At 45.4% G+C, this 26,234-nt stretch overlaps 1 protein-coding gene across 6 annotated transcripts in view; it reads right to left on the bottom strand.

The window, feature by feature from the left end:
- The window catches only part of INPP5B (inositol polyphosphate-5-phosphatase B), a 48,209-nt gene that overhangs the window by 10,352 nt on the left and 11,623 nt on the right, over nucleotides 1–26,234 (bottom strand). For 5 of the 6 annotated variants that reach the window (XM_053897307.1, XM_053897296.1, XM_053897322.1 and 2 more), the window contains 9 exons: nucleotides 10,577–10,673; nucleotides 8,714–8,881; nucleotides 7,481–7,582; nucleotides 6,574–6,688; nucleotides 6,099–6,215; nucleotides 5,052–5,239; nucleotides 3,453–3,564; nucleotides 1,359–1,468; nucleotides 273–408 (listed from right to left, as the gene is read on the bottom strand). In XM_053897307.1, the coding sequence (XP_053753282.1) occupies nucleotides 273–408; nucleotides 1,359–1,468; nucleotides 3,453–3,564; nucleotides 5,052–5,239; nucleotides 6,099–6,215; nucleotides 6,574–6,688; nucleotides 7,481–7,582; nucleotides 8,714–8,881; nucleotides 10,577–10,673 (1,145 nt within the window). Of the gene's footprint in view, nucleotides 1–272; nucleotides 409–1,358; nucleotides 1,469–3,452; nucleotides 3,565–5,051; nucleotides 5,240–6,098; nucleotides 6,216–6,573; nucleotides 6,689–7,480; nucleotides 7,583–8,713; nucleotides 8,882–10,576; nucleotides 10,674–26,234 lie in introns of those variants that run through there. The other variant, XM_053897317.1, reaches the window with a different exon arrangement.

The raw sequence follows: 26,234 nt of genomic DNA, 5'->3' as shown, positions 1-26,234 counted from the left end.
GAAAATAATTATGAATTGGATTTAAATTAAAACACTGTTATTTAAATTTTTTTTTAATTTTTAAGTATTCTCTACACCCAACATGGGATTCAAACTCACAACCCCAAGATCGAGAGTCACATGCTCTACAGACTGAGCCAGCCAGGCACCCTTAAAAACATTTAAAAGCTTTCTCACACTCAGGTGGGGAGGAGGAGACCAAAACGACAAAGGTGGTTATGAGAACCAGTTCCCTACAGAGTGATCGCAAGGGGTATCAGCTCCCCACCTACCCCAATGTCAAACACTGAGCTGACAGGCTTGTGGTCACTGGTCTTCAGGGCCATGTGGCTCTGGTAACTCAGCTGAGTGATGTTCTTCCCTTTCCAGAGGACCCGGTCACACCAGGCAGGAGCACGACACTTCTCACTGAAATGCAAAGTCTGCGCTGGGGGCCCACACAGGCACACCAGTGCCCAGTGCCTGGCTGGCACCCTGGCTCAGCTGGGGAGACAGGCCAGGGCCTCCAAATGCATGTGCATGCAGGCCCAGGGACCCAAGAAGGCACAGTGCTTCGGGCCCACCAGGGGACAGCATGTACCCTGTGGGTATCACCCAAAACAGCTGCTAGGTCTCTAAGCCAAACACGGTTCAGAATGATTCCCTGCTCTTTACCCTCCTATGGGGATGAGATGAAAAAGGCAACCTGCAAATAAGCACTCTGTGGCCCTTAAAAGATGGTGGTGTAAACAGGCTCTGAATTCCTACTGCCTAGGTTAGAATCCTGGCTCTACACTTCCCTGTTTGGGAGGCTCTTTATTTCTTATCTCTTTTTTTTTTTTTTTTTTTTTAAGATTTTTATTTTTAAGTAATCTCTATGCCCACCATGGGGCTCGAACTCACAACCTCAAGATCAAGAGTCGCACGCTCCAGGTGCCCCTTGAGAGGCTCTTGAATTTGTGCATGCCTCCGTTCTCCGATCTAAGAATTGAGGATAATAAATCACACCTACTTCCGGTGGCTGTAGGGATGATTAGATGAGGTCATAGAAGTGTGTGACATAATGTGAGGCATGCCATAAGCACTAAGAAAAACGATAAACTCCTATGTAGTGACCAAGTACAAGCTAAGCTGCTTAGAATCATCCTATCACCCTAAGCATAACTGAAAAGTAAATTATTGTGGAACAAAGCCTAAGGCAGTCGAAAAGAAAACATGTGGGAAGGTAGGGCTGCTGAATGAGCAGATACTGAGGGAAAACGTTTGACCAGAGTGCAAAACACGGGGAAGTCAAAGGATTCCTATCTCCTTCTTTAGGTCCATGGGGGCAAGTGCTTCCCGAAATTTCTGGGTTTCCATTTGCACAACTCCCTACCTACCTGGTGTCCCAGTCGTCGGAGCCAGTATCATACTTATACGTGGGCTGGAACGTGAGCTCGCCTTCAGTGAAGCCTTCGAAGACAGTCTTGGCCGTGACCTGAGTTTTCAGCTGTGTAAAAGGATGGAAGGGGGGGAAAAAAACAACAACAAAAAAACCAAAAAACCTCAAGATAAAAAAACTGAAACCTTGAATTAGCAGAGGAAAGGGCTTTAATCTGGAAGTTGAACCCTAACCTAAAGGGAAAGGCCCAGGAGAAAGTTATTCTGTAAGATTCTGAGAACGAAATCCTAGGAAGGGGAGTAAGCTGACCACTCCTTTGCCTGCTGTACAGTTTTTAAGGCTCTTTTCTAAGAGTGTACCTGCATCCAAGGGACCTGAGTACCGTCTTACTGAGATGTCCCTAAGAGGATCAGGTACCAACAGACACGGAGCTTCTCCTTCCAAGTATCAGACATTTCATGTGTGTAACACAGTTGTTCCCACTGTACATGGAGAGAGGACTACATGGAAAAGGGTCTGGAAAGATACAGTGCAAAAAGCAAAGGGGACTTTCATGTACGTAGAAATAGAAGTATACCAAAACAAGTATGAATTAAATGTAAATTTAAACAGTTTTCTAAAGGAGTTTATCAAATGAGTTATTTGAACCAGGGGAAGCTCTGTGCCTTGATGTCCCCCCTCTGCAAATTCTGGATTGGCAAGAGAGTCTGCCCCCTGGGGCTGTTGGAAAGAACTGTCAGCTTAGAATAGTGCCTAGTGCATCCTGAGAATAGCCAGCATTCCTCCTGCTGCACTCATTTGAGGAGCTCCTTCCAGATCACACTCTCAGGGAGATGAACAACCACAGGTGCTCCTGTCTCCTCCCGGGGGGACCAAGCTTGGCCCGTCATGGACTGATGAAGAACTGCCAGCTAGCACTGGACACAGGGTGGCAGCTATTCAGGGGACAACAGTTGCCAAATTCCCCAAAACAGGAATGCCTAAAAAAAAAAAACTACTAAGGAAAAGGCCGCAGAAACAATAAAAATGTAGATATTAACGTAAGAGGAGTCTTAAATCAGTATGTAAAGACCTTAAAACCATCTGGAAAGCAAAGAATACACAAAACAGGTACTGTTACTTGAAGACAGACCAGAAAAGAAGGCAAGAGGAGGTCAGCAGGAAACCGCCAGGGAAGTTAGAATGCCTCACTCAAGAATACAGATGCAGTAAACAGTTTTGAGCAGATTGGCTTAATGCGGAAACAGGAATAAAAGAGAAAAAAACACGTAAGGAAAAGAAAGGAACTGGAGAGAAAAATGGTCAAAAAGGAGATGATTCCATAAAAGAAAGACACAACAAAGTTGAGATGTTTCCCCCTCTGACTGATGTGCATCAGGGGACAAAAAGGTTAACAGAAAGACTGAGACTGGTGACAATAAGAAGGCGGCTACAGACTAAAAAGAAAAGGGACTTGAACCTTCTGAACAACCCTGACCACTTGAATGGTTTTGAAACCTACAGGGACGAGTAGCCTCAAGGAAGCCAGCGAGACACACATCTCTTGTCCTGTGAAATGGCTCATGCTCTGAGCAAGAAACGCTGACCCAGACCACAGTGGAGAACAGCAGGTTCCAGAACTGGTTCCTGGCAGGAGTGAAGAAAGCCGCTCAGGAGAAACGGCTGTCATTTACACTGGACAAGTCTGGTTGAAGAGCAGGAGGGGGCAGAGGAGGCTCACTCAGAAAACAATTTAACAAATCATCTTAAACACACTAAGGATCTCTATGAGAAACTTGGCAACCTTTTAGCCCCTTCTTGAATAAATGAATGAACACGCAAGCACCAGGGGAAAGGGGAGGGGGAGAGAGAGACTGAGAGAGAGAACACACGTTCCTGCCCCCAAGGGGGATGAGGCGCCTCGAGGGAAGAGCCGATGGGGAGGCAGCCATGGATGAGGGAAGGCAGAAAAAAGAGAAATGACAGGCCATCAGCTTCTCAGGGAAGCCTGCCCAGCGGAGGAAGAAGAGGCCGAGGGTTGGGAAGCCAGGCCTTCCTGTGTCCTCCCAGTGGCGGGACAGCTGCCTAAGAGGGCACAGGTGGCTGTGTGTACCTGATCATACGCATATAGCGTCTGGAAGGCCTTCTCCTCAATGAGCTTTTTCACCGTTTCCACATCCAGCTCTTCTATCCTGTAGTTGAGGTCCCCCAGCCACAAGATCACACTGTGAGGACAGAGCACAAAGTTCACAGTTTAGGCGGGACTTCCCCCATCCTCGCCAGGGTGCTTCTGACGGGAGCGCCCTGAGACTCGGCTTCTTGGGGGCTGGGAGGGAAGGGACCCAGCTGTTCAGGAAATCTTGTCTCTTGCCATCCCATTTCACGCCACTGCTAACATGCTGCTGACTCCGGGACCTTGCTCCAGTTTCATGAGAAACAGCCTGGAGTCGTCCTGGACTACTTTATTCTTGTGTGGTTGGAAAGACAGCCTAATCAGGTCTAAAAGCAAGACCACCATTCACCTCACTTCTGGGACGAGGCACCAGAGATCAAATATTGGGTGTCATGTCGATTGCTCAGGGACCCCGCACCAGATGATGCCATCATGTCGCCTCCGTGCACATCGCAGTCCACAAAACACACTCTCCGCCTTTGTTTCTAGAGCTGAGTTCCTCTGAAACAAAGCTCAACCTTCACAGGGGAGTCTGAGTTAAACCCCCACTGTATCCTTGGTTGGCTCTTTGTGCGAAGTGTGGCAGGTGTTTTATTACACCTGCTGCTTTGGGAGAAGGATAACCAAGCATTCCCAGATGACCGTGCACATCCCATAAGGTCCGCTACTGCTCTATCTGAAGCCAGCAGCCAGGCACTGGAGAATGCATAGCAGGAGACACGCACGATAAATGCACCCACGAGCTCACAGCAGACAGACTGACATGCAAGCTGCCACCTCCCAAACTAGGGTGCCGGAGGTTCAGCAGAACGGAAGACACACTCCCTGCTGGGTTCCCCGGAGAAGGAAAGCCTTCCAGAACACCAGTGAGCTCAAGACAGTTCCACCACCGCGGCAGGCGGGATGAGAGGCTTGAATCTGTGTGCTCCCTGGCAGACACCATGGCCCCAATGGCTTCTTCCTTTTTCTAAAAGAAGTGGCACAAGCTTCAAGTGTTACCGTAAAGCCTGGGATTCTAACATGCCGCAAATTTAGACATACGGGAAGTTTTAGAGATTAAGGGAACAAAGATCAGCACAAGATTCTCTAAGCAGCTGTAACTACAACTCTAACGGTGAATCAAGAGGTTTAAGACTAAGCGAAGGTATACTACTGCAGTCCAATTTTAATCACATATGCTTCTGGAAAGAACAGATGTACAGGATCTGAAAACATACTTCTAAAACCTTGCGAAGCTTGCTGTAAAGCTTGACAAGCTCGTTCTTTGGTTGCTTCCCTCCTGCTGTTTATCGAGGCAGACCCGCATTAAAATAAACCAACGTTTTTCTGGGGACAAATGACGTGGGACCAAGATGCCAGAGATCTGCCGGATGGGGAGTTGAGAAACCGAACGTCTCATGGGACATAACCCGCGTGGAAGCAAGTGCTGACTGGAGCTCCCACTCGGGCCGTGGGAGGCCTGCCCCCAACGCAACAGGGGGAGCCCCAGCTCTGCACAGCAGGAGCGGTGAACTGCTTGGGCTCCACGCCCAGACTCACTCGTGCTTGCTGATGGTGAGAGGGGGGAGGCTTGGGTCAGCCTGACAAAACTGCATTCGAGAACAGATGTCTTTATAGTCCTGGTTCCTCCTCTCACACTCTTCTGTGTGGGCTGCCAGGTGAGAGTTCACGACACAGATACTGGTGTTGTGGAGCTGGAACCGGATGGCCACTCCTCCCTTGTTGCCCTGCGGAAAAGAGCCCGACAGAATCCGACTCGCCACCTCGTCGTGTCGGTCGCTCCCGCCCGCACACCCTCAAAACGTTTCCTCTTCAAAATGATCCTGACAGGGAGACGAAGCAGTGTGACTGTCTGTCTTTGAACAGGTAAGAAAACAAACCCCAGAGTCACTGGCTGGAGTGACTAGCCGGTCAGTGGCCAAGCTGAGTCCACTTTTCACTAAGTCACAGGCAAGCCACATGCTTGCCCTTCTCCACAGGAAGCCAAGCTCTTGCAGTGGAGTCTAAAAGTGGGACTGTGGGAGCCTCAAGACAAGAAAATTGCAAACCTGTTATCAGCATTCTTTCCTTTTTTTTTTTTTTAACTTTATGTTGAGATAGAAAGAGAGAGAGAGAGAACGAGTAGAAGGGGGGGGGGGAGAGAAAGAGGGGGGGAGAGAATCTCTCTCTCTCGAGAGGCCTGACCCCACGAACCGTAAGATCATGACCTGAGCCGAAACCAAGAGTCGGACACACAGCTGACTGAGCCACCCAGGCGGCCCTGGCGCTCTTTCTTTATCTTGGTTTCCCAACAGCGTCTCTGCAACATATTTCATGGGCGGAAGGGGCAGATCAACTAGAGGCTCCGGCGTGGAGCGGACACGGGGATACGTGCTAATGGGGTAAGTCAACTGAATGGGGTGAGTTCACTGAAATCCGACCTCTGAGCGGTCCGCTCCATCTAGCCGTGCTTGAACGCCCCGTTCAGCTTGTCATACCAGCACCATCCAACTGGGGCGCGTGCAGTCATGGTATCAGGACACACAGTGTCAAAACCTTAGGGGTCAAGGCCACCGGTGTTGCCAAGCATACCGACCAAAACCTCACCATCCTCCCCATGATTCCTGTCCCCACGGTCTCAGCTTCCACCTCGGAGATGTGCGCCGCGTGTTCCTGTTTGACGTACAACAGCAGCATAATCCCGACCAGTCGGATGAGCTTCACCTGGACAACAGGGACAAACATTCAAGTCACGGCATGAAACACAGTCGAAAACGGGAATAAATGTCCCAGAGGAAAAGAGTCTTGAAGTTGGTTGGCTCAGGGTGCTAATGCGTCTCCTTCTTCCGAACAGGACACAGGGTGATCACCTGTTCAGCTCACTGAACATGCTACGTGATAACCTGGACAGCCTGCCAGCGCCAAGGCCTGCGTCTTTCCTACCCACAGCACCTCTTCTGGAGGACTTGGAACTGAAATAATTAGGACTGGCTTTTGATAAAGGTCACAGGAAAAGTCCAAACGGTCTTCGAATTTCCCTGCGTGGCAACACAAAATTAAAGGTCACTGGCCCCTCTCTTACCTTTGCGTATTTGGCATCTGGATGAAGACCTTCTGATACAGCTTTAAACCACTCTTCTTCCTTTGGGGTATCATGGAAGAAAAAGGCCTCCTTACTCAGGTCAAGCTCCTGGAACCTATTATAAGCAGCAAGCGGTCAGACAGAGAAAGGTAGTGTGCGAGACAACCCGTCCTCAGACTGGTTTAGATGCACGTGTCCTGGGTCTCCAGCTGAACTGCAGGCCCCTCGAGAGGGGAGAAAAATAAACACTTGAAGCCAAGGGACTAAGTGCTAAGGAACCACCAGCACTTTCATGGGCAGCCACCCATTTCCTCTCTGTAACCAGCCTGTGAAGCAGTGAGAAGCATCTCCATTTCACAGCCAAGACCGCTATTTCACACAAGCACCGAATGGCAAACTGGGGGCCACGCCTGCGTCTATATAAATTCCAAATTCTAGGCCCTTCCCACTTTACCATACAGGCTTCTTTGCTGCCCCCACCCCATCCATAGTGCCCAGGACAGTGGTAAGAAGACAGAAGTATGGAGGGGGAAAAAATGACTGATGGCGCTTTTAAAAAAGCTACCCTTCCTGCCCTGGCAAAAAGAGATCTTTGCTTTATGACTGACAAAGTGTTGAATGTGTAAGTGATGAAAGTCAATTCAAGGTGTAGTGATTTTAACAGGAGGGTTGCACTAACAATTAAATAATAGCATTTAAATGCCAAGCACATCACTTTAATGGTGCCGGAAATTTGTTTACCACGAGTAACAACATCAAACAGAGAAGCAGCTGTTATTAAGCACATGCTCATTTTTCAATCCCTTCACCTGCTGCGAAAACACAGTTATACATTCATGTCCCTGTCCCTTCAACCCCAGCTGTACTTTCTCGAGATGTAGAGGCAACCGAGAAGAGAGGCACTCACCCTACACAGTACACATCTGGGGCCTCAATGCCATGGCTTAGCCAGGGCCGGAGGCATTCTTTGGGGGACTGGCCATTCACATTGTACGTTCCCACAAAAAACCTGTCAACAAAGAGAACTGATGAGTCACTTGGGAGGACTATGGACGTGACAGGGGAAAGCATCCTATGCTGACTTTGCCCAGTTTCAGTCTCTTTGGGGTGGAATTCGAAGACAAGAAATGTCACATCTAACTTAGACCAACGACTGTGGCACCAAAGGGTGACTTTGGTGCTTTCATGAGGACTTCAAACAGGACAGGCCTACTCTGAACATTCCTGTTTAGCTTTGAAACACATTAGAGAGCTATAATCCACAAAATGATTCTTCATCCTGTGTATGCTAGGGAACTGGGGGCGGGGGGGGGGGAGAAGTACCTTGTTACTTTCAGAAGGAAAGCAACAGCAGTGTTCACAATAAGTGGTTCTTTATATACCTGGAAGCAATGTTACCTTGTGTTTATAGTCCCAGTGCACGGATTTAAAAAGATCTAGCAGAATCCTGCAACCCCTACTCATTTCACTTCCAGTAATCTTGTCTAAAAAGATTACCAAACACTAACTTCAATTCACTAACTTCAACTTAAAGGACTTTCTTCAGGGCCACGCGGATGGCTCAGTTAAGTGTCTGACTTTGGCTCAGGTCATGATCTTGTGCTTTGTGAGTTGGAGCCCTACACGGAGCTCTCTGCTTTCAGCGCAGAGCCTGCTTTGGACCCTCTGTCTCCCTCTCTCTCTCTCTCTCTGTCCCTCCCTCGCACACGGGCTCTCTCTCTCTCAAAAACAAATAAACATATAAACAAAGAAAGGACTGTCTTCAATGCATACGTGCTTTCGCTCTCCCAAAACTAAATAAATATACACTCAAAGGCCTGGAATGACCAAGAGATATGCAAATTTCAGGATATCATTCCTTCTTCTGGCCCCTATGTCTCTTCAAATATTGCTGTAACTATTTGCAAGTTGTGTCACTTCCGCTCTACCACACCTACCACCATGCCTGGCCAGAGAAGGCACAAGAATAAATGCCTACTAGTGAAGAGCGAAAGGAAATGATCATTTCGAAAATGATGGGAGGGACTCCACAGAAGGATTTGCTTCCAAATCCAGGATATGGGGGGTTGGGGGGAAGTGCTTACATTCCAGAGAGCTGAGAGATCACCTTGCTTTGAAAACAGTCCACCCAGTTAGCTACCTGAAGTTCTGGATATAGGTATAATCCTCTTCTCTCTGCACCAGATGTGATTTCACTATTGTATCTCGCAGTCCGAACTTCTGAATTGATAAAATATGAGCCTTGTCTGATACTGTGATAGTGGAGGAGTGCACCATGTTAATGATGTCAGACTTGGATTTATTCTGTCTAGAAAAACAAAGAAACAGAAATTTATCATATTCTGATGAGTCTCCCCATGACAAAATACATGAACATAAAGCTAGAAGTTTCCAAAGTTAAATGCATTCACTAAGACAACATTATTTCTATGTGCAATTAAATAAACTTACATGTTGTCAACCATATAGCACATTGGTCCAGAGATTTTCTGATAGAGATCTCAGATCGGGGGGGACCTTGAAGACATACTGATCTAATCCCTTCCTTTTTCAAATAAGAAAAATGAGACCTAGCATCATCAATGGTCCACCCAGTTGGATGGTCGCAGAGTATGGATTAGAACCCAGATTTGACGGTGCTCTTTCTAGACCCTAATGCTTCATGTAAAGAAACTATAAAACTATCCAGATCCTTTGACTTGACAATTCTACTGTATCTCTATTCCACAGGAATAATCAGAAATAAGAGGAGAACAAGAAAATCTGTATTTCATTTTTATTTGTGCAGTTTTAACAGTCATACTAAAAATTATTCAAATGCCAACATTTAAAGTTAAGCAAAATAGAGGCGCCTGGGTGGCTCAGCCGGTTAAGCATCTGACTTCAGCCCAGGTCATGATCTCACAGTTCGTGAGTTCGAGCCCCATGTCAGACTCTAAGCTGTCAGCACAGAGCCCAGAGCCTACTTCGGATTCTGTGTCTCCTCTCTCTGCCCCTCCCCCGCTTGCGCGCGCGCGCGCGCGCTCTCTCTCTCTCTCTCTCTCTCTCTCAAAAATAAACAAACATCAAAAAAATTTTTAAGTTAAGCAAAATGTAAAATTTGATACATTTATCTAACAGAATCCTAATAACAGCACAGAAACTTTTGTTGATGATTACTTAATGAATTAAGATATACGAAGCACCCACAACAACTTCTGACACTGAATAAATAGCTACAAGTATCTGGTATTGTATCAAGTACATACTAATTATAAGTGAGCTGAGAATGACAGATCTACCTATCATTTAAAATTCAGGGATTCCAGGAGTGCCTGGCTGGCTCAGTCAGTGGAGTGCACCACTCTTGATCTTGGAGTCGTGAGTTCAAGCCCCACGTTGGATATAGAGATTACTTAAAAAAAATAAATAAAACTCAAACAAAAATAAATAAAGTTCAGGGATTGTTGGCTACTGCTTCAGTGCATAATTAAAATACTGACCAAAACAAGTTTTTAATCTATCTTGACCAGATGAGATTCCGGCTACAATCAGTAGGGGGCACTGGTGTACAGGCTAAATATAATAGCATATCAAAAAAAGAGAGAACATAAAAGCGGAAAAAAGTATCTTCAGAGTCCGGAAACTCCTAAAAGAATGGGAAGGAGAAATAAAACTGTTTCTAATCTTCTACATTTCTAAGGTAGGGTTATACTGCCACTTTCAAACTCTAGATGGGCTACTTGCTAGGTCTGGATCTTGGGTACATTCTATAAAGTCTCTTCTTCACCTGTTTCTGTAGCTGTAAAACAGAGAAAATAATGGAACCTATGTCTTAGGTTAAAATAAGATAATCCAGGTAAAAGCACAGTGCGGGGCATACGCAGTAAATGCTCAGGAAGTGTCCAACATCTCTTAAGCCAGCCACCTTGGGACAACTTACATCATGCACAGAAATGGTCTCAGTTCTATAATGAGGAAAATTGTGGCCCTAAGAGACACAAATGAAGGGAGAGTGCATTACCTTGTGAGCAAGCTGTCTGCTGTATCCTGACCCCAAGAGCTTTGGTCCACAAGCATGCCTTTCCCATCTGACCTGGAATCATCAAAGTCAAAAACACCTAAGGGGAGGGGGAGGGAATGAAAACACACTTACATATACTTTAATATACAGACCCCCCACTTCTCAAATTGTAGTCTAGGAATCACTGGTTGTCCACATACTTCTTGAAAGCACAGGAAAGGTCTGTGCTGGTGTCAGAGTGCAGCTCCCAGAGCACAGAGAGAGGGAGAAAAAACAAGCATTTCATCCAGAGATCTTTACTTCTGAAAACATAAATATCCCACTGGTCTGACTCCCTTTTACTAGAGACAAGAGTGCATTACAGAAAGAATAAAACTTTGAAATCTGCAGACCTAAGCTCCATCACCAGCTCTATTTACTGACCTCTTGACTTTGGGCAAGGCTTCAATCTCTCTTAATGTCAGTGACTTGACCTACCCTGCCCTTCTCACAGGTTTACTGTAGGGATCAAATAGTTGACATGTAAGAACTCTGGAAGCCACACAGCATATTATGAAATATAAGATAGTGATATCACTCCATTTACTCCAAGTGGAACTTCAAGGAGGAAAGAGGCAAGGGTCAGAGATCTAACACTGGAAAGGGTCTAAGTGCTCTAGAGAATGGGAAGCACTTGTCATTGTTAACAAATTGCCTCAAAACCAAACAGCAAACCAAGGACTTTCAATAAATAAATACTTTGACACAGTTGTTAAACCAAGATAAACCTGAAAAGGAAAATTAATCTGCCAACGGTTTCTTGGCTCCTTAAAAGCCCAATCTGTGGGATGCCTGTGTGGCTCAGTCGGTTAAGTGTCAGACTCTTGATCTCAGCTCAGGTGTTGTTCTCAGGGTCGTGAGTTCAAGCCCCATGCTGGCCTCCACGCCGGGTGTGGAGCCTACTTAGAAAATAAATAAGTAAAAAGCCAAATCTCTTGTCAACAGAAAACAGCAATGGAGAAGCCACAGAAAGATGCTGCTTCAACACACAAGTTACCAGGAGCACTGGAGGGATGAAACATCACGAAAGAATTTTGCCCTGAAGACTATTACTAAACATGGATTACTAAACATGGATTTTCAACCATGCATTCACAGGAACCAGAAAAAAACAAACTTCAGAGTTGAAAACACACACATACACACACACACAATTTGAAACATGAAAATAATTACATTTCAGTACCTCCAATCAATTCCTAAGGCCTTTCAATTTTGCCTCCTAAAGGCCTCTCAAATCAATATATTCCAATGTCACCCTACTAGCTCATGTTACCAGCATCTCCCTGGAATGACTTCAAAAACCTGATTAATAGTCTCCTGGCCTCCTTTCTCACCCCACCATCTCTGACCCGAACTCTACACTGTGGCAAGAGGATTTTTTTTTTTTTTAAAGGAACGCTAATCACATCACTTAAATCTTTTAAAAGCTTCCCATTGGATAAACCCAACCCTCTCAATATGGCTGCCAAGTCTCCTTCTGGTCTGATTCCTGCCCACCTGTCCACCTGCATCTTTCACCACAGTCCTCTGGCTCCCTGCCCCCTGGACTGCCACAGTCTAAGTATATTAAAGTTACTGCAGTTATACCATGATCCCATCAGAAACCCACTTCCTTCTTCCTCATTCTGCTTTACATGGCTTACTCCTACCCATCCTGGGGCCAGGGACTGGCAAACTTTTCTGCAAAGGGCAGAGTGTAAATGGCCGAGGATCTGCAGGCTGTACACAACTATTTGACCCTGCTGTCATAAGGTAAAAGGAGCCATAAGCAGGGCTTTGTTCCAATAAAACTTTATTTATAGACATCGAAATCTGAGGATTATATAATTTTTAAATGTCACAAAAAATTATTCTCTTCTAATTCTTTTCAGACATTTAAAACTATAAAAACTATTCTTAGCTCACAGGCTGTACAAAGCAGGCAGTGAGCTGGATTGGGCCCATGGCCTGTACTTAGCCAAGCCCTGCTATGGACCACATCTCCAAGGTCACTTCTTCTTTTTTTTTTTTTTTTTTTTAACGTTTATTTATTATTGAGAGACAGAGAGACAGAGAGTGAGCAGGGGAGGGGCAGAGAGAGAGGGAGACACAGAACTGAAGCAGGCTCCAGGCTCTGAGCTGTCAGCACAGAGCCCGACGCGGGGCTCGAACTCACAAACTGTGAGATCACAACCTGAGCCAAAGTCAGACGCTTAACCGACAGAGCCACCCAGGTGCCCCCCCCCCTTTTTTTTCAATTTTTTTTTAACGTTTATTTATTATTGAGAGACAGAGAGAGACAGAGAGTGAGCAGGGGAGGGGCAGAGAGAGAGGGAGCCGAGGTCACTTCTTCTAAGATGCCACCATCTCTGACTCCTAGATAAGGTCAGATGCCCTTCCACTGGTGTTCCCACAGCTCCCCGTACGTCTTTCATTATAGCCTAAATTGCTGTGTATTATAACTGTTTCTCCCTCTGGTTAGACTGTGAGCTTACTGGGGACACAACTATGTCTGATTTATTCATCACTGCATCCCCATCATCCAGCATACCAGCCAGCACACAAGCAGTTCAATCACTCAAAAATTCAAAAGAAAATACTGGGTGAATATGGATCCCTTATGTGTCTTATATAAATACGTAACATCTAAGCTCAAGTCTGTAGTGTTCTTTTGGAATGTTTCGGGCCATCTTCCCATTGTGTTCGGCATACAACAAAAGTAAGAAAGGAAACTACATCAGGTTGTTTCTAGACTTCTATGACCCCATGGTTAGCTAGTTATCTCTGAGACCCAAATCCCCAACTGTATCCTACCTCTCTTGCTTTACTCTCATTGAACTTTAAAGCTTAGACAGCCAAGGTACTTGAGCTAGTGAATGGCATACGGGGACACCTATTAGAATGGTTGAAAACCAAAAAGCTGACTCTACCAATTGCTGGCAAGGATGTGGAGCAAGAGGAACTCTCATGCACTGGTTGTGGGAATGGAAAATGGTACAGCCACTCTGCAAGCAGCTTGGTCGTTTCTTACAAAGCTAAACGTAGCCTCAACCATATGATCCAGCAATCGCAACTCCTAGATACTTATGATTTGAAGTTTTATGTCCATATAAAAACCTGCACATAAATGTTTACGGCAGCTTTATTCATACTCATCAAAAGCTGAAAGCAACCAAGATGTCCTTCAATAGGTGACTGGATAAACAAACCATGGTACTCGTATAATGAAATATTATTCGGCAATAAAAAATAAGGGGTCACCAAATCACCAAAAGACATGAGTGAATCTTAAACACATATTGCTAAGTGAAAGAAGCCATTCTGAAAAGGTTACACACTGTAGGATTCCACTTATATCACATCACGGTTAAGGCAAAACTCTAGAGATGGTAAATAGATCAGTGGTCGCCAAATGTTCAGTGGGTGCATAAGGATTAAGTGAGGGAAGCACAGGGGACTTTTTGGGTCAGTGAAACTATTCTGTAAGAAACTGTGATGATGGATACATGACACTATCTATAGGCTTCAAAACTCATGGAACTTTATAGCACAAAGAGTGAACTTTAATGTATGCAAATTTAAAAAATCATTTTGGAGGTCAGGGGATCCTAGAGTAAAATACAGGAAATGACAAAGTATCTAACTATATTACAAATGTATGAACAGCCTCAATGAAGAGGACAGAAGAAAAAAGTGCTGACCTAAGTAACTTTGGAAATTAGTGGAACCTGTAAGACTAAAGGCAAAATGAACTGTATGCAAGCACTATACTCTAGCTGAAATGCTGTTTCCCACGGGGATATGGGTTAACAATTGTGAAGTCACTCTACCTGGATCCTGGAATTTAACACTTAAGAAGACAGACAGAGGAGGGGTACCTGGGTGGCTTAGTTGGTTGAGCATCCAACTCTTGATTTTGGCTCAGGTCATGATCTCACAGTTTGTGGGTTTAAGCCCAGCCATGCTGACACTGCAGGGCCTGCTTGGGAACTTCTCTCTCTCTCTCAAAATAAATAAATAAACTTAAAAAAGAAGAAAAAAAAGAAAGAAAGAAGACGGGTAGTGGATTGCAGGAGTTGGGTGTCTCATTGTAGGGGTAAAGAGGTTCCAGATAAACCTGGAAGGGGAAGAGACTAGAATGATCCATGTGGTACTGGATTAGAGCTGGAGATATCAGCATGAGTTCATGTTTACCTAACATACATCCATATGGTTACATGCAGAAATACAGAGGCACACACGTGTAAGTACATTTCCTTGCTCCGTCAGCTAAGAGGGCCTAGAAGCAAGGACCCACCAGTAGCAAGGACCACTCTTTCATACCCAGATCCTGGTTTCTAATACCATTTATTCGCCAATAAAAGGAAGCAAGGCTCCTTGAGATATGGTTATCTTAGGTCTGGGGTAGGAAATATACAAGATGGAGCATTTTGTAGTGCCAGAAAACAAGAAAGCACTCAAAAAACAAAACAAAACAAAACAAAACAAAACAAAACAAAACAAAACAGGGGCACCTGGGTGGCTCAGTGAATTAAGTGTCTGACTTCGGCACAGGTCATGATCTCACAGTTCATGGGTTCGAGCCCCACGTCCGCTCTCTGTCAGTGGGGAGCCTGCTTTGTAACCTCTGTCTCTCTCCTTCCCTCCCTCTCTCTCTCTCTCTCAAAAAAAAAAAATAATAAACATTTAAAAAAATAAATTAAATTAAATTAAAACACCCACAATGAGGGGAGTATGTCAAATGAACACAGGAGCCAACTGAAAGAGCTCCAATGGTCACAGCTGGAACAATGTGAGCAACAATACTGGATTATAATTCAAAGTATAAAAGAAACAGCCATCAGTCCATAGCGCTACAAATAACTGAATAAAAAAATAAGTGGAGAGGAAAAGACAAATCTGCTCTGAAGAATTTCAAATACTATAGGTGAACACTCTATCTTCAAGGAGGTAGAGCATGACTCCCCACGGCTCCCCCTGAAACTGCTGTGTTAAGGTTACTGATACGCTTCATTCATGTCACCAAATCCAGTGGTCAGTTCCCCGGTTTTCAGCTAAGCTCACTTCAACCTCTCTTCAGCAGCACTTGATAGAAACCACTCCTTCCCCCCCACACACACAACTTCTTTACTTTCTGAAGGCTCCTCTTTTCTCCATGCACCCCACCCCCACCCCCACCCCCAGGAATGAATCCAGGCTAGGTCCGGGCATGACCACTTCTCCAGCTACACTCTTTCCCAGCTAGGTGATCTCAGTTTCAGAGTCTTATTTTTTATTTGAAGGTTATTTATTATTTATTTTGAGACAGAGAGAGAGAGAGAGAGAGAGAGAGAGAGAGAGAATCCCAAGCAGGCTCCACACTGACAGTGCAGAGCCTGATGTGGGAACCCACAAGCCATGAAATCATGAGCCAAAGTCGGACACTTAATGGACTGAGCCACCCAGGTGCCTCTCAGTCTCAGTTTTAAAAACCACCTACATGCTGACCACTCCCAAATTTTCATGCTCCAACCTAGATCTTTCAGCAGAGCTCTAGCTCCTTACCTAACCTGGCCTTCACACCTCTCTGGCCTCATCCACCGTGCTCTATGTCACCCGGTCTGCTCTGGCTCCGTTTCCTTTTCTGCTGTTCCTAGAACATGTCAGGCTCATTCCCAACTCAGGGACTTTGATCTTGCTGGTCCCTCTGCCTGGAATGCTTTGCCTTCAGATCTCCACACTACTCACTCCATTTCATTCCGGCCTCTGCTCAGACATCAGGAGGCTGACGCTCTATCTACCTACCACCCCACATCACTCTATCCCCTTTCTCCAGAACTTCCTAAACTTCCTCTGTTCACGGCACCCTTCCTGTCTCAGTGATTTTTTTTCAAAGAGCCTCTAGGCCAAAAGGAATACCTAATAGAGCTGTTCAAATAGTTAGGGCCAAATAAATTACTAAGTATTTAAGGCCTAACAACTTAAGTAGCAGTTTGAAAATGAATACACATAAATAGAAGGAAAAAATACTATTTGTTTCGTTTTAAATAACCACAATTACCTACTAACGAGATGTGTGTGCCTATTGGGTACTGTACAACCTCTCAAACTTTGGAATCCGATTGGACACCACGTACAACGTGCCACACTGATTTTTGCATGGTAATTTTTTTAAGTTTATTTATTTTAAGAGAGAGAGAGAGAGAGAGAGAATAGGGGAGGGGCAGAGAGAGAGAGAATCCCAAGCAGACTCTGCACTGACAGTACAGAGCCCAACTCACTCATGAACCATGAAATCATGACCTGAACTGAAGTTGGATGGTCAACTGGCCCCTGCATTTTTTGTTCTGAAGTTTACTAATTTTGAGAGAGGGCACACGCACAGAGAGAAAGGAAGAGAGGGAATCCCAAGCAGGCTCCATGCTGTCAGCCCAGAGCCTGGTGTGGGGCTTGAACTCGTAAGATCGTGACCTGAGCTAAAATCGAGAGTCGGTCACTTAACCAACTGAGCCCCCCAGGCCCCTACTTGCTTTTGATGACAGCAACCACCAAAAACCCAGCTTCACCTTCCTTTTGATACAATGTCCTCAGAAGGAATGCGGCACCATCTAATGTTGAAACTGTAAACTACCTGGAGCTAGAACAGACCTCAAGTATCTATATGCTGACTTTCGAACTTTTACAAGTCCCACAGTGCCCCTGTGAATTCACCACAGAGCCCCAGATACCTCAGCACACAGTCTGGGAACCACAATCTTGTGAAATTTTTCCCTTTAGTACCAATACCATTTGACATTATATCTTGTGAGTATTCATCAGTTTATCAGAGGCTATCCCCACTAAAACGTAAGCTCTGCAAGGCAGGGGCTTTGTCTTTATGCGATTTCCTGGGGACCTGGAACAGCACCTGCAGCAGAGTGGGTACTCGATGTGTTAAATGCATGCAAGTATCCGGAAACTTAAGCTGAAGCCTAGCTGTACCATTATCTTCCTGTGTGACAAGTTCCCTCTTCTCTTTGGGTCTTAGTTTCTTCACTTATAAAGCAGGCACTTCAGTATAAATATCTTTATACTTTACAATGAGCAAAGGCAAATTAAGGAATATGGGTTAGAGCTCTGCTTCTGCATGTCAGTGCTAAGGACTCAGGATCTTGTTTTGGGGCTTCCTAGTAAAGGCTTCGTAAGTTCCTAGGAAGGGCCAGACTGGAAGAACATCTCCTGGAGACAGGTGGTTCGTCCCTATGGATTCAGCTTCTGTCCATGAGTGGCCAGTGTACTGGAAAATCGCCCTGTAGGCCTACATCACCATGTCTGCCGCAGGAACCAGCCCAGCGACGACCAGAACATCTTCATTCTTCACTCTACGCGTGGAAAGTTTAAGGCGTGACCTGGGGGATTTCCAGCCACAGAACAATCTTCTCGGGATCTCTTCTCCCCTGGATCTAGCACGGTGGCTGGCTATCAGCAGCTCTTTACCAAATTTACCATCACCCAGCCCCCTGGCTCCCTCTCAACCACAGCTTCCTGTTTCTTCCTCCTCTTCTGCTTCCCTACTCCCACTCTGCCCTTTTTCCAACCTCAGACCTCCAATCCTTTGTCACCCAATCTAACAGATGACATCTGGGTTTTTCCTTTCTTCCCATGTTCATTCACTAAGTCCTATAAATCCTCTCTCCTAAATATTTTTATACCTGACCCTCTTCCCTATCCCTACTGTCATGCCCCAGATTAGGCCCTTACAATTTCTGGAAAGCACATTCAATGATTTCCCTGCCTCCATCACCACCCCTCCTCCAGTCCATTCTGCCACCATCTAGAAGAAAACATAAATCTGAGGTCATTGCTGTGCCTTAAATCCCATAATAACTTCTTTTTTTTTTTTAACGTTTATTTATTTTTGAGACAGAGAGAGACAGAGCATGAACGGGGGAGGGGCAGAGAGAGAGGGAGACACAGAATCGGAAGCAGGCTCCAGGCTCTGAGCCATCAGCCCAGAGCCCGACGCGGGGCTTGAACTCACGGACCGTGAGATCGTGACCTGAGCCGAAGTCGGACGCTTGACCGACTGAGCCACCCAGGCGCCCCATCTTTTTTAAGTTTATTTATTTGGAGAGAGTGCATGCGTGAGCCGGAGAGAAGAGAGAGAGAGGGAGAGACAGAATCCCAAGCAGTTACTTGGGGCTCAAACCCACGAACTGTGAGATCATGATCTGAGCTAAAATCAAGAGTCTTATGCTCAACCAACTGAGCCACTAAGGCGCCCCTCCCACAATAATTTCTATCAACTATCGAATCAACCCCAAACCTATGAGTATTACACACAAGGACCTTTGTAATTCACCCAGACCCCCTTTCCAGCCCCATCTCCCACCACCCCCATCCAGTCACACCAAAACAATTTCTCTCTTTATTATTATTTTTATTATTTTTAATGTTTATTTATTTCTGAAGAGAGAGAGAAACAGAGTGCAAGAAGGGGAGGGGTAGAGAGAGAGGGAGACACAGAATCTGAAGCAGGCTCCAGGCTCTGAGCTGTCAGCACAGAGCCTGATGTGGGGCTCGAATTCACCAACCCTGAGATCGTGACCTGAGCCGAAGCCGAACACTTAACTGACTGAGCCATGCAGGTGCCCCACGATTTCTCTTTAGATGCTGTCTCCTCACCCCACCCCTGATCCTAACCAGTCCTCAATCCCACCTTCGTGTGGTAGACATCATCCTTTCAGACTCTGCTCAGTGTTCACCCCCTTCAAAAGGTCTTCTACTGGTCCTCTCCTTGTATTTTCATACAGCTAGTGCTTGCCTCAATCAAGGCATTTATCATAATAGAACTGCCACTGTGTTTACCTCTTTTTGTCTTACTTCTTTAGCTAGACCACAAGCTCCTTGGGAGCAGGGGCTGATGTTTTTTTCCCCTGTGGACCTGGGCTTACCACAATTTATGGAACATATCAGGCAGTGAGTAAACACACAGTGAACAAAGAGCCACAGGGCAGAGATCAAGCTCACTGTCATTTCTGGGTGCTTACTTGATGACCACCTTTCACACCTACAATTGAAACCATTTCCCTGTAAGAGGCTACCTAGTAAGTAGGTCAACCATGGTAACAGCTTGGTCTGGATGTATAGAACTGCTGAAGTGTTTTGCTTTTCTTGCAAATCCTGTGCATTGCACCGTATAGTTTACAGGACCAAAAGCCTTCTCCCATGCCTGGCTAAACAGACAACACTGCCCCTGGAGGCTCCTTCCTTAGCTCAAGCAGCAGTAGTGCCTAACACGGATCCACGATTCTGATCTCGTGCACTTGTACACTTGGGGCCAAGCGTACTTTGGAATTCAGAATTTGGGGGGTCTTAAAAAGCTAATATGTGACCTCTGCTGTATATAATACAACACCCCCCAGCAGAGTCTGAGGCAACACTGAGGAATCACTTTGATATTTCCACAGTGCGACGCAGGAGTAGTAAAGTGTGGGGGGACAAATAAAGCCTATAAATAGTCTCATATCAGTTCAAGCGAGTCTCGCTGCCACAGTGGGCTTGGGCCAAACTTATACAATTTTTTTTTTAGTCTTTGGAGCTTTTAGGACTTCAGAACTGCTAATAAGGGATTGAAGATGGTAGTTAAGAGCATGGCCTGCTGTTATCTACACACATCAAAAAGGACTAGAGTGTGTGTCTATGTCCATCTATAACACAAGCTTATAAATATATCGATAAATTTTACAGACACATACGTACACATACGTATCCTGGAAGGGTAGAAACCAAAATGTCAACAGAAATCATTTCTCAATGGTAGGACTTCTTTTGCTTTTTGCTTATAGGCACTTTCAAAAGCAGCTACAATGTGTATTTTATTGTATGCACATTTATCACGGGTTTTGAAATCAAAGACCCAGGTTCCAATTTTGACCCTGCCACTCATTAGTCGTTTGACCTTGGGCAAGTTACCCAATTTCTCTAGCTTTGGCCTCTTCTGCCAATCAGAGACAACAGTGTATTTGCTGTACACAACTGCTGTCTTCTCTCCCTGTGGCTAACTGGAGGCTCTCCCTCACTTCAAGGCCAAAAGGTGCTCTAAAAGCCAAACCGGACCTGTTGAAGGCCCAGAGCTACAAAACAAAGACAAGAGGCAAGGTCTTGATGCCAACATCTTGTAGCCAGGTCTATCACTGACCTGGGGTTGGGGCTTTTTCTAAAACAGGACATCACACAAGGGAAAAAAAAAAAATCCAAACCCAAATACAAGTACCCTGCTTCTTTGGAGACCTGTACGAGAGCAGCAGCATTCTTTATTTTCTTTTTTTCTCTCAGGAACATTATTTCTTAATTCAGTGGCTCCTTCTGTCTCCTCCTGTTGCTCTGTTTCCCCCTGCAGGTCCCCTAGTTATTTGCAGATGCTCCCATATCCAGACCAGTGCTGTCCAGGAGAACTTCCTGTGATGACTGAAAGGTTCTACAGCTTTGCTGCCACTGGCCACATTGAGACACCTGAAATGTTTCTAGAGTGAACGGGAAACTGGATTTTGTATTTTATTCACCTAAGTTAAATGTTAATAGCCACATGCGGCTACCACAGAGGACAAATGCAGACCTAGGTCACACTCCTTCTCTTCAAGAATCATCGGCCACCACAGTTCGCTCCAAATGGAGCTGTCCAGCTCTGCCAGAACTTAATCCTGCCACCGCCTACTGTCTGCATTTCCACAAGGAAGTTCTGTGCACGGCGGGGCCCAGGTAAAGGTGCGGTTTGACCTGGGGCCCTCTCCCTGAGCTCCCCCTTTGTCATCTGTACCAGCCCTGTCCCCGCCAGCCTGGTCTGCAACCCTGCCATCCACCCACACCTCTCGTCCCAGGGCCCCAAGAGCTGGTCAGTCACCAATGTCTTTGTTCCCAAGGATGCCTTTCTTCAGGCCATCCTCTCCTCACTTGTCACTGCAAGAGTCTCTCATCACCACAAGAGCCTCCCACTACAGGAGCTTCCCACTTCTCACTACCCAACTTGGTCTCTGGATGTGGCCAGCCTGAACTCTGATTTTAGTTAGGTCTCCCTGCTCTTAAGCTTTCAGCACTGCACCGATGCCTGGAGGTTAAGATACAGACTGGTTGAACTGGCAGATGAGGCCCTTTGCAAACTGGCTCTCCTCAGTCACCTAAAAGCAGCCAGATCTAAATAGACAGGTTCGCCCTGCGTGCCACCCTCACCCCTGGCTCCAAGGGAAGCCCCTCCTACTTGCTGGCCACCTCTCCTGCAAAGCCCAGCCTCCACTCCTACGAGCTCCTTCCCCTTCTTCCTGATGCCCCACTACCATCACCACACTATCCGAGGCAGTCATCCCTCCGACTTCTGAAGGCCTTTCTTGTCCATATAACTGGTGTGGCACTTTTAAGAGAAATTAGTGTTTTTGGAAATAAGCGTTAGGCTTTGGAATGAAACAGACCTGGCTCTTTTACTGGCTCTGTCCACGACCTCATAGGAAACCTCAAGCAAATTACTCCATTTGTGTCCTCATTTGTAAAATGTGGATAATACCACCAAACTTAGAACCCAAAAGAACAACCAAATGAAATCTACATGGGTCAAGAGCCTAGCACAATGCCTGGTGCACAGCAGATGGGCAGGAACTGTTAGTTCTTTCCCCTCTACCACTTTTTTCCCCCAGCTCTGCCACTCTTAACCCCCCACTGCTCTGATAATGAACACTATCATTTATCAAGTTACCTTCTAATCGCATTAGACGTTAAAACCCAGATCTGCTTGACTCCACAGTCTCCCCCTTTGCAAGCACGAGCACAGGATCTTCAAGGAAACTATCAACTCATAGAGGTAAGTAGCAAATGAATACAAGGGTTGAGTCTGCTTGGATAACAAAGCAAAAGTACCACCATGGTGTCCACAGGGTGTGTGGGTGTGTGGCTGCCATTGCTGGGTGGAGATCATGTCCTGCCCTTGCTGAGCATCTACTAGACAGGTCTAGGAGGAGATGTCCCTTCCTATCTTCTCAGTCACTGGCCTTTGCATTCCAAATCCAGCACACCAGAAGAACCTGCAAAACCATGCGAGCAAAATCCCTGATGTTTCAAATTGGCAGGAGTGAGTGAGTTGGTTCAACGCTTACCAGTGACACAGAGGGGGCCACGCCAAGGGCTCTCTCAGTCTGAAACAGGGAGACACATACCAGCAAGAGGTACTTCAATTCACAGGAAGATAAACAGATCCAGATAAACAGATCCAACTACCCAGAATCCAAATCAGGCTGTGTTAATGACAATGATAGTAGTATTATGAATAATATTAATAGCAAATTCTTAAGGCTTACTACATGCCAGGCATGGTTTTAAACACTTTACATATGTTTAATCTTCAAAACTGTTCCATCAGATGAAGTAAGTGCTATTATTATCTGCACTTTGCAGACCAAGAAGTTAACTAATTTGCCCCAGAACACACAGATAGTAAATGGCACAGCCAGGATTCAAACCCAAGGAATCTGGGTCAAGAGTTTGTGTTCTTTTTTCTTTCTTTTTAAATTTTTTTTTTACATTTATTTATATTTGAGAGACAGAGAGAGACAGAACACAAGTGGGGGAAGGACACAGAATCCGAAGCAGGCTCCAGGCTTCAAGCTGTCAGCACAGAGCCTGACATGGGGCTTGAACTCACAAACCATGAGATCATGACCTGAGCTGAAGTCAGACACTCATCTGACTGAGCCACCCAGGCGCCCCAAGAGTTTGGGTTCTCAACCAGTAAACAATAGCAAGATATCAACTATCAGAAAAACATGAGGTTCAGAAAGTATTTCTGGCAGAAGAAATAATTTCAGTACAAAGACAGCATTATGGCATCCTCAGAAAATAGTAGTAATAAGTAGTATAAACAAGTACAAAGGAAAAGTTTTGTTTGAGAAGGATTAGGGGACACGGAAGTAGAGTACAGGGATTAGGGCTCAAGCATTAGATTCAAACAGACAATTTGAGTTCTGTTCTCAACTCTGTCACTGACCAGTGAGTGATCACAGGCATGTTACCTACCCTATCTGAGCCTCTATCTCTCCATCTGAGAAATGGACATCCTCTTACAGAACTTTTGTGGCATAGTGTGAGCCCCACAGACCCACAGTAAGTGCTTAATAAATGGTAACTGCTAATAATAATAATAGTTTGATAGCAATACATTTAAAAAAATTTTTTTTAATGTTTATTTATTTTTGAGACAATGCGAGAGACAGAGTGCAAGCAGCGGAGGGGCAGACAGAGGGAGACACAGAATCTGAAGCAGGCTCCAGGCTCCAAGCTGTCAGCCCAGAGCCCAACACAGGGCTCAAACTCATGAACCATGAGATCATGACCTGAGCCGAAGTCGGACGCTTAACCGACTGAGCCACTCAGGCGCCTCGATAGCAATACATTTTTATAAACAAATTTTTATTTTAAAAATTTGTTCAGGGTTCATGAGTTTGAGCCCAGTGTCAGGCTCTGGGCTGACAGCTTGGAGCCTGGAGCCTGCTTCAGATTCTGTGCCTCCCTCTCTCTCTCGGTCTCTCTCTCTCTCTCTCTCTCTCAAAAATAAGCATTAAAAAAAAATGTTCAAAAAAAAAAAAGATTTTTTAGGAATAGATATATACTAGTAATAAATGGCCAAAGTGTAAGATTTTGAACGCCATGTAGAGTTTGGATTTTACTCTATGATGAGGGGGAACCAGGGGTGCCTGGCTGGCTCAGTTGGTAGAGCTTGTGACTCTTGATCCCGGGGCAGTGAGTTCAAGCCCCACAGTGGACGTGCAGTCTATTTTTTAAAAAAGGGAGAGCGGGGAGCTACGTATAGTCCACAGTGCGGGGAAACTCTGAAGAGAAGTCCGGAACACAGGGCACCCGGCATTACAAACAACTGTCAGCCTGGCCAGCACCCCAGATAGTTGTTACTTTCTTAAAAGTCAAATAACCATGCTTCTTAGTTTTCTCTCTGTTTCTTTAGACATCTCTAAAAACACATCCTGTGCCCTGCGGACCCATAAGCCCTGGACTCAAACTCTAACTGCACTCTGTGCAAATCCAACTTAGGTTGGCAAGGACTAAATATGACCGGTTTAGCTTTCAAGGAGGAAGGCTCCAGTGCGCCCAGTTCACAGCAACAGACTGTAGTCGTGACAAGTTATTGGACAGATTACTTGACTCTTTCCCTCCAGGCTCTCCCTCCACTGGACCTTCTGGTCTGTGGTCTGGTGATAAAGCTGAAAAGAGAAGTGGGTAAGAGCAAACCAGGAAGAGAGGGGAGAGAAGTTCAGAGCACACTCAAAGAGGAAGGGGGCAGGAGCTGTTCAAGTGACTAAGCACTTGAGGCGATGAACTGCGCGGGTCGCTATAGCTCAAAGACCACAGACATTTTTTGAGCACCTGGTGATGTGCAAGGCACTCAGGCTGGCATGTGGGGAGGAGAGAGGATGCAAAATGCTAACAACAGCAAGTTCAAGCTTGTAAAAATGTAGCTGAATGAGCAGTCAACAAAGATGAAAACGCACAGGGCTTTATCCAGAAATTACAAGCAGTCAAGTTCGAAGGAAGAGGAAATGAAGGGGAGTTGGGGCAGATAAGACTAGATAAGATAAGAGGGGGCTGAAGCCAGGCTGTGCAGGACTTGAACTGTCATGCAAAAGAATCTGAACTTTATCCTGTGGGCAACAGAGAGTGGCACAACATTCAAGTTCACATACAAAATAGTAGGGCATGATAAAAGTTAGAGGCTAGGGAGATCCCGAGGGAGAAGCAGCCTTAAGGTTAGGAAGACTTGGAAGGAGACCACTGGGTTCATTCAAGTAAGATGATACTTACATGAACTATGGGGATTAAAAAATAACGTGGTTATTAGAAGAGGAGAGGGAAGAGTGCAGGATGACAGAGGTTTTAAGAGACTGCATTCACGGAAAAGAAATTGGAGGGAGAGAGAGCAGTAAGAAGATAATGAGTAGTTATCTGGAAGAATCTGGCCTAGGATAGGCCCTGAAGAGGGCAGCCAGTCTCTAAGCTCTGGAAAGTGGGCATTTGCAATTCCTGAGTGTGTTTCCCAAACAAAAGCATCTCTAAATAACTTAGAGGTGACCTTCTTGGAGGCAAACATTCATTCTCATTGCATAGATGGAAGAGAGGAAAGTCAAGAGACATGTCTAATATTGTACCAAGGTGCAAGAAGGAACATAAAAATAAAAAATAAATAAGTAAAAATTAGACACACACTTTTTTCAAATCCTCACCATTCATTTTTGCTAGTTTCAGTTTGCATATGCATGAGGGGTGGTAAAGCCTACAAATTTGTTACAGTATATTTTAAGCAGTAAAGAAAACATGCAAGTCAGCTGGCTTCTATGTTCCAACCCTGTCTTCCCTCTAATAAATATTGATGCCTCTCTTCCTGAACCTTCAGTCCCTGAGGATTTTTCTGTGCAAAGCTCCACTTCTAAATGAATGCTTGTGGGTCACCTGGCTTGCTCAAGACTCCCCCTGTAGAATTCCAACACAAACTGTTTTCTGAGGGAAGGAAAAGTCGTCTAGGGATTCTCCTGTTCTAGAAACAAACAGGAGGCTAAATGGGACAAACAGGGAAAATGGAGAAGGGAACAACAAAAGGAGGAAGAAAAAAGGAGCACAGTTCTCTTTT

This window comes from Panthera pardus, unplaced genomic scaffold (genome assembly GCF_024362965.1).
Source record: "Panthera pardus isolate Hobbes unplaced genomic scaffold, ASM2436296v1 HiC_scaffold_11, whole genome shotgun sequence".
In the NCBI taxonomy this organism is placed as follows: Eukaryota; Metazoa; Chordata; class Mammalia; order Carnivora; family Felidae; genus Panthera; species Panthera pardus.
The sequence above is the reverse complement of the archived record's forward strand: the minus strand, read 5'-3'. Positions and strand labels throughout refer to the sequence as shown.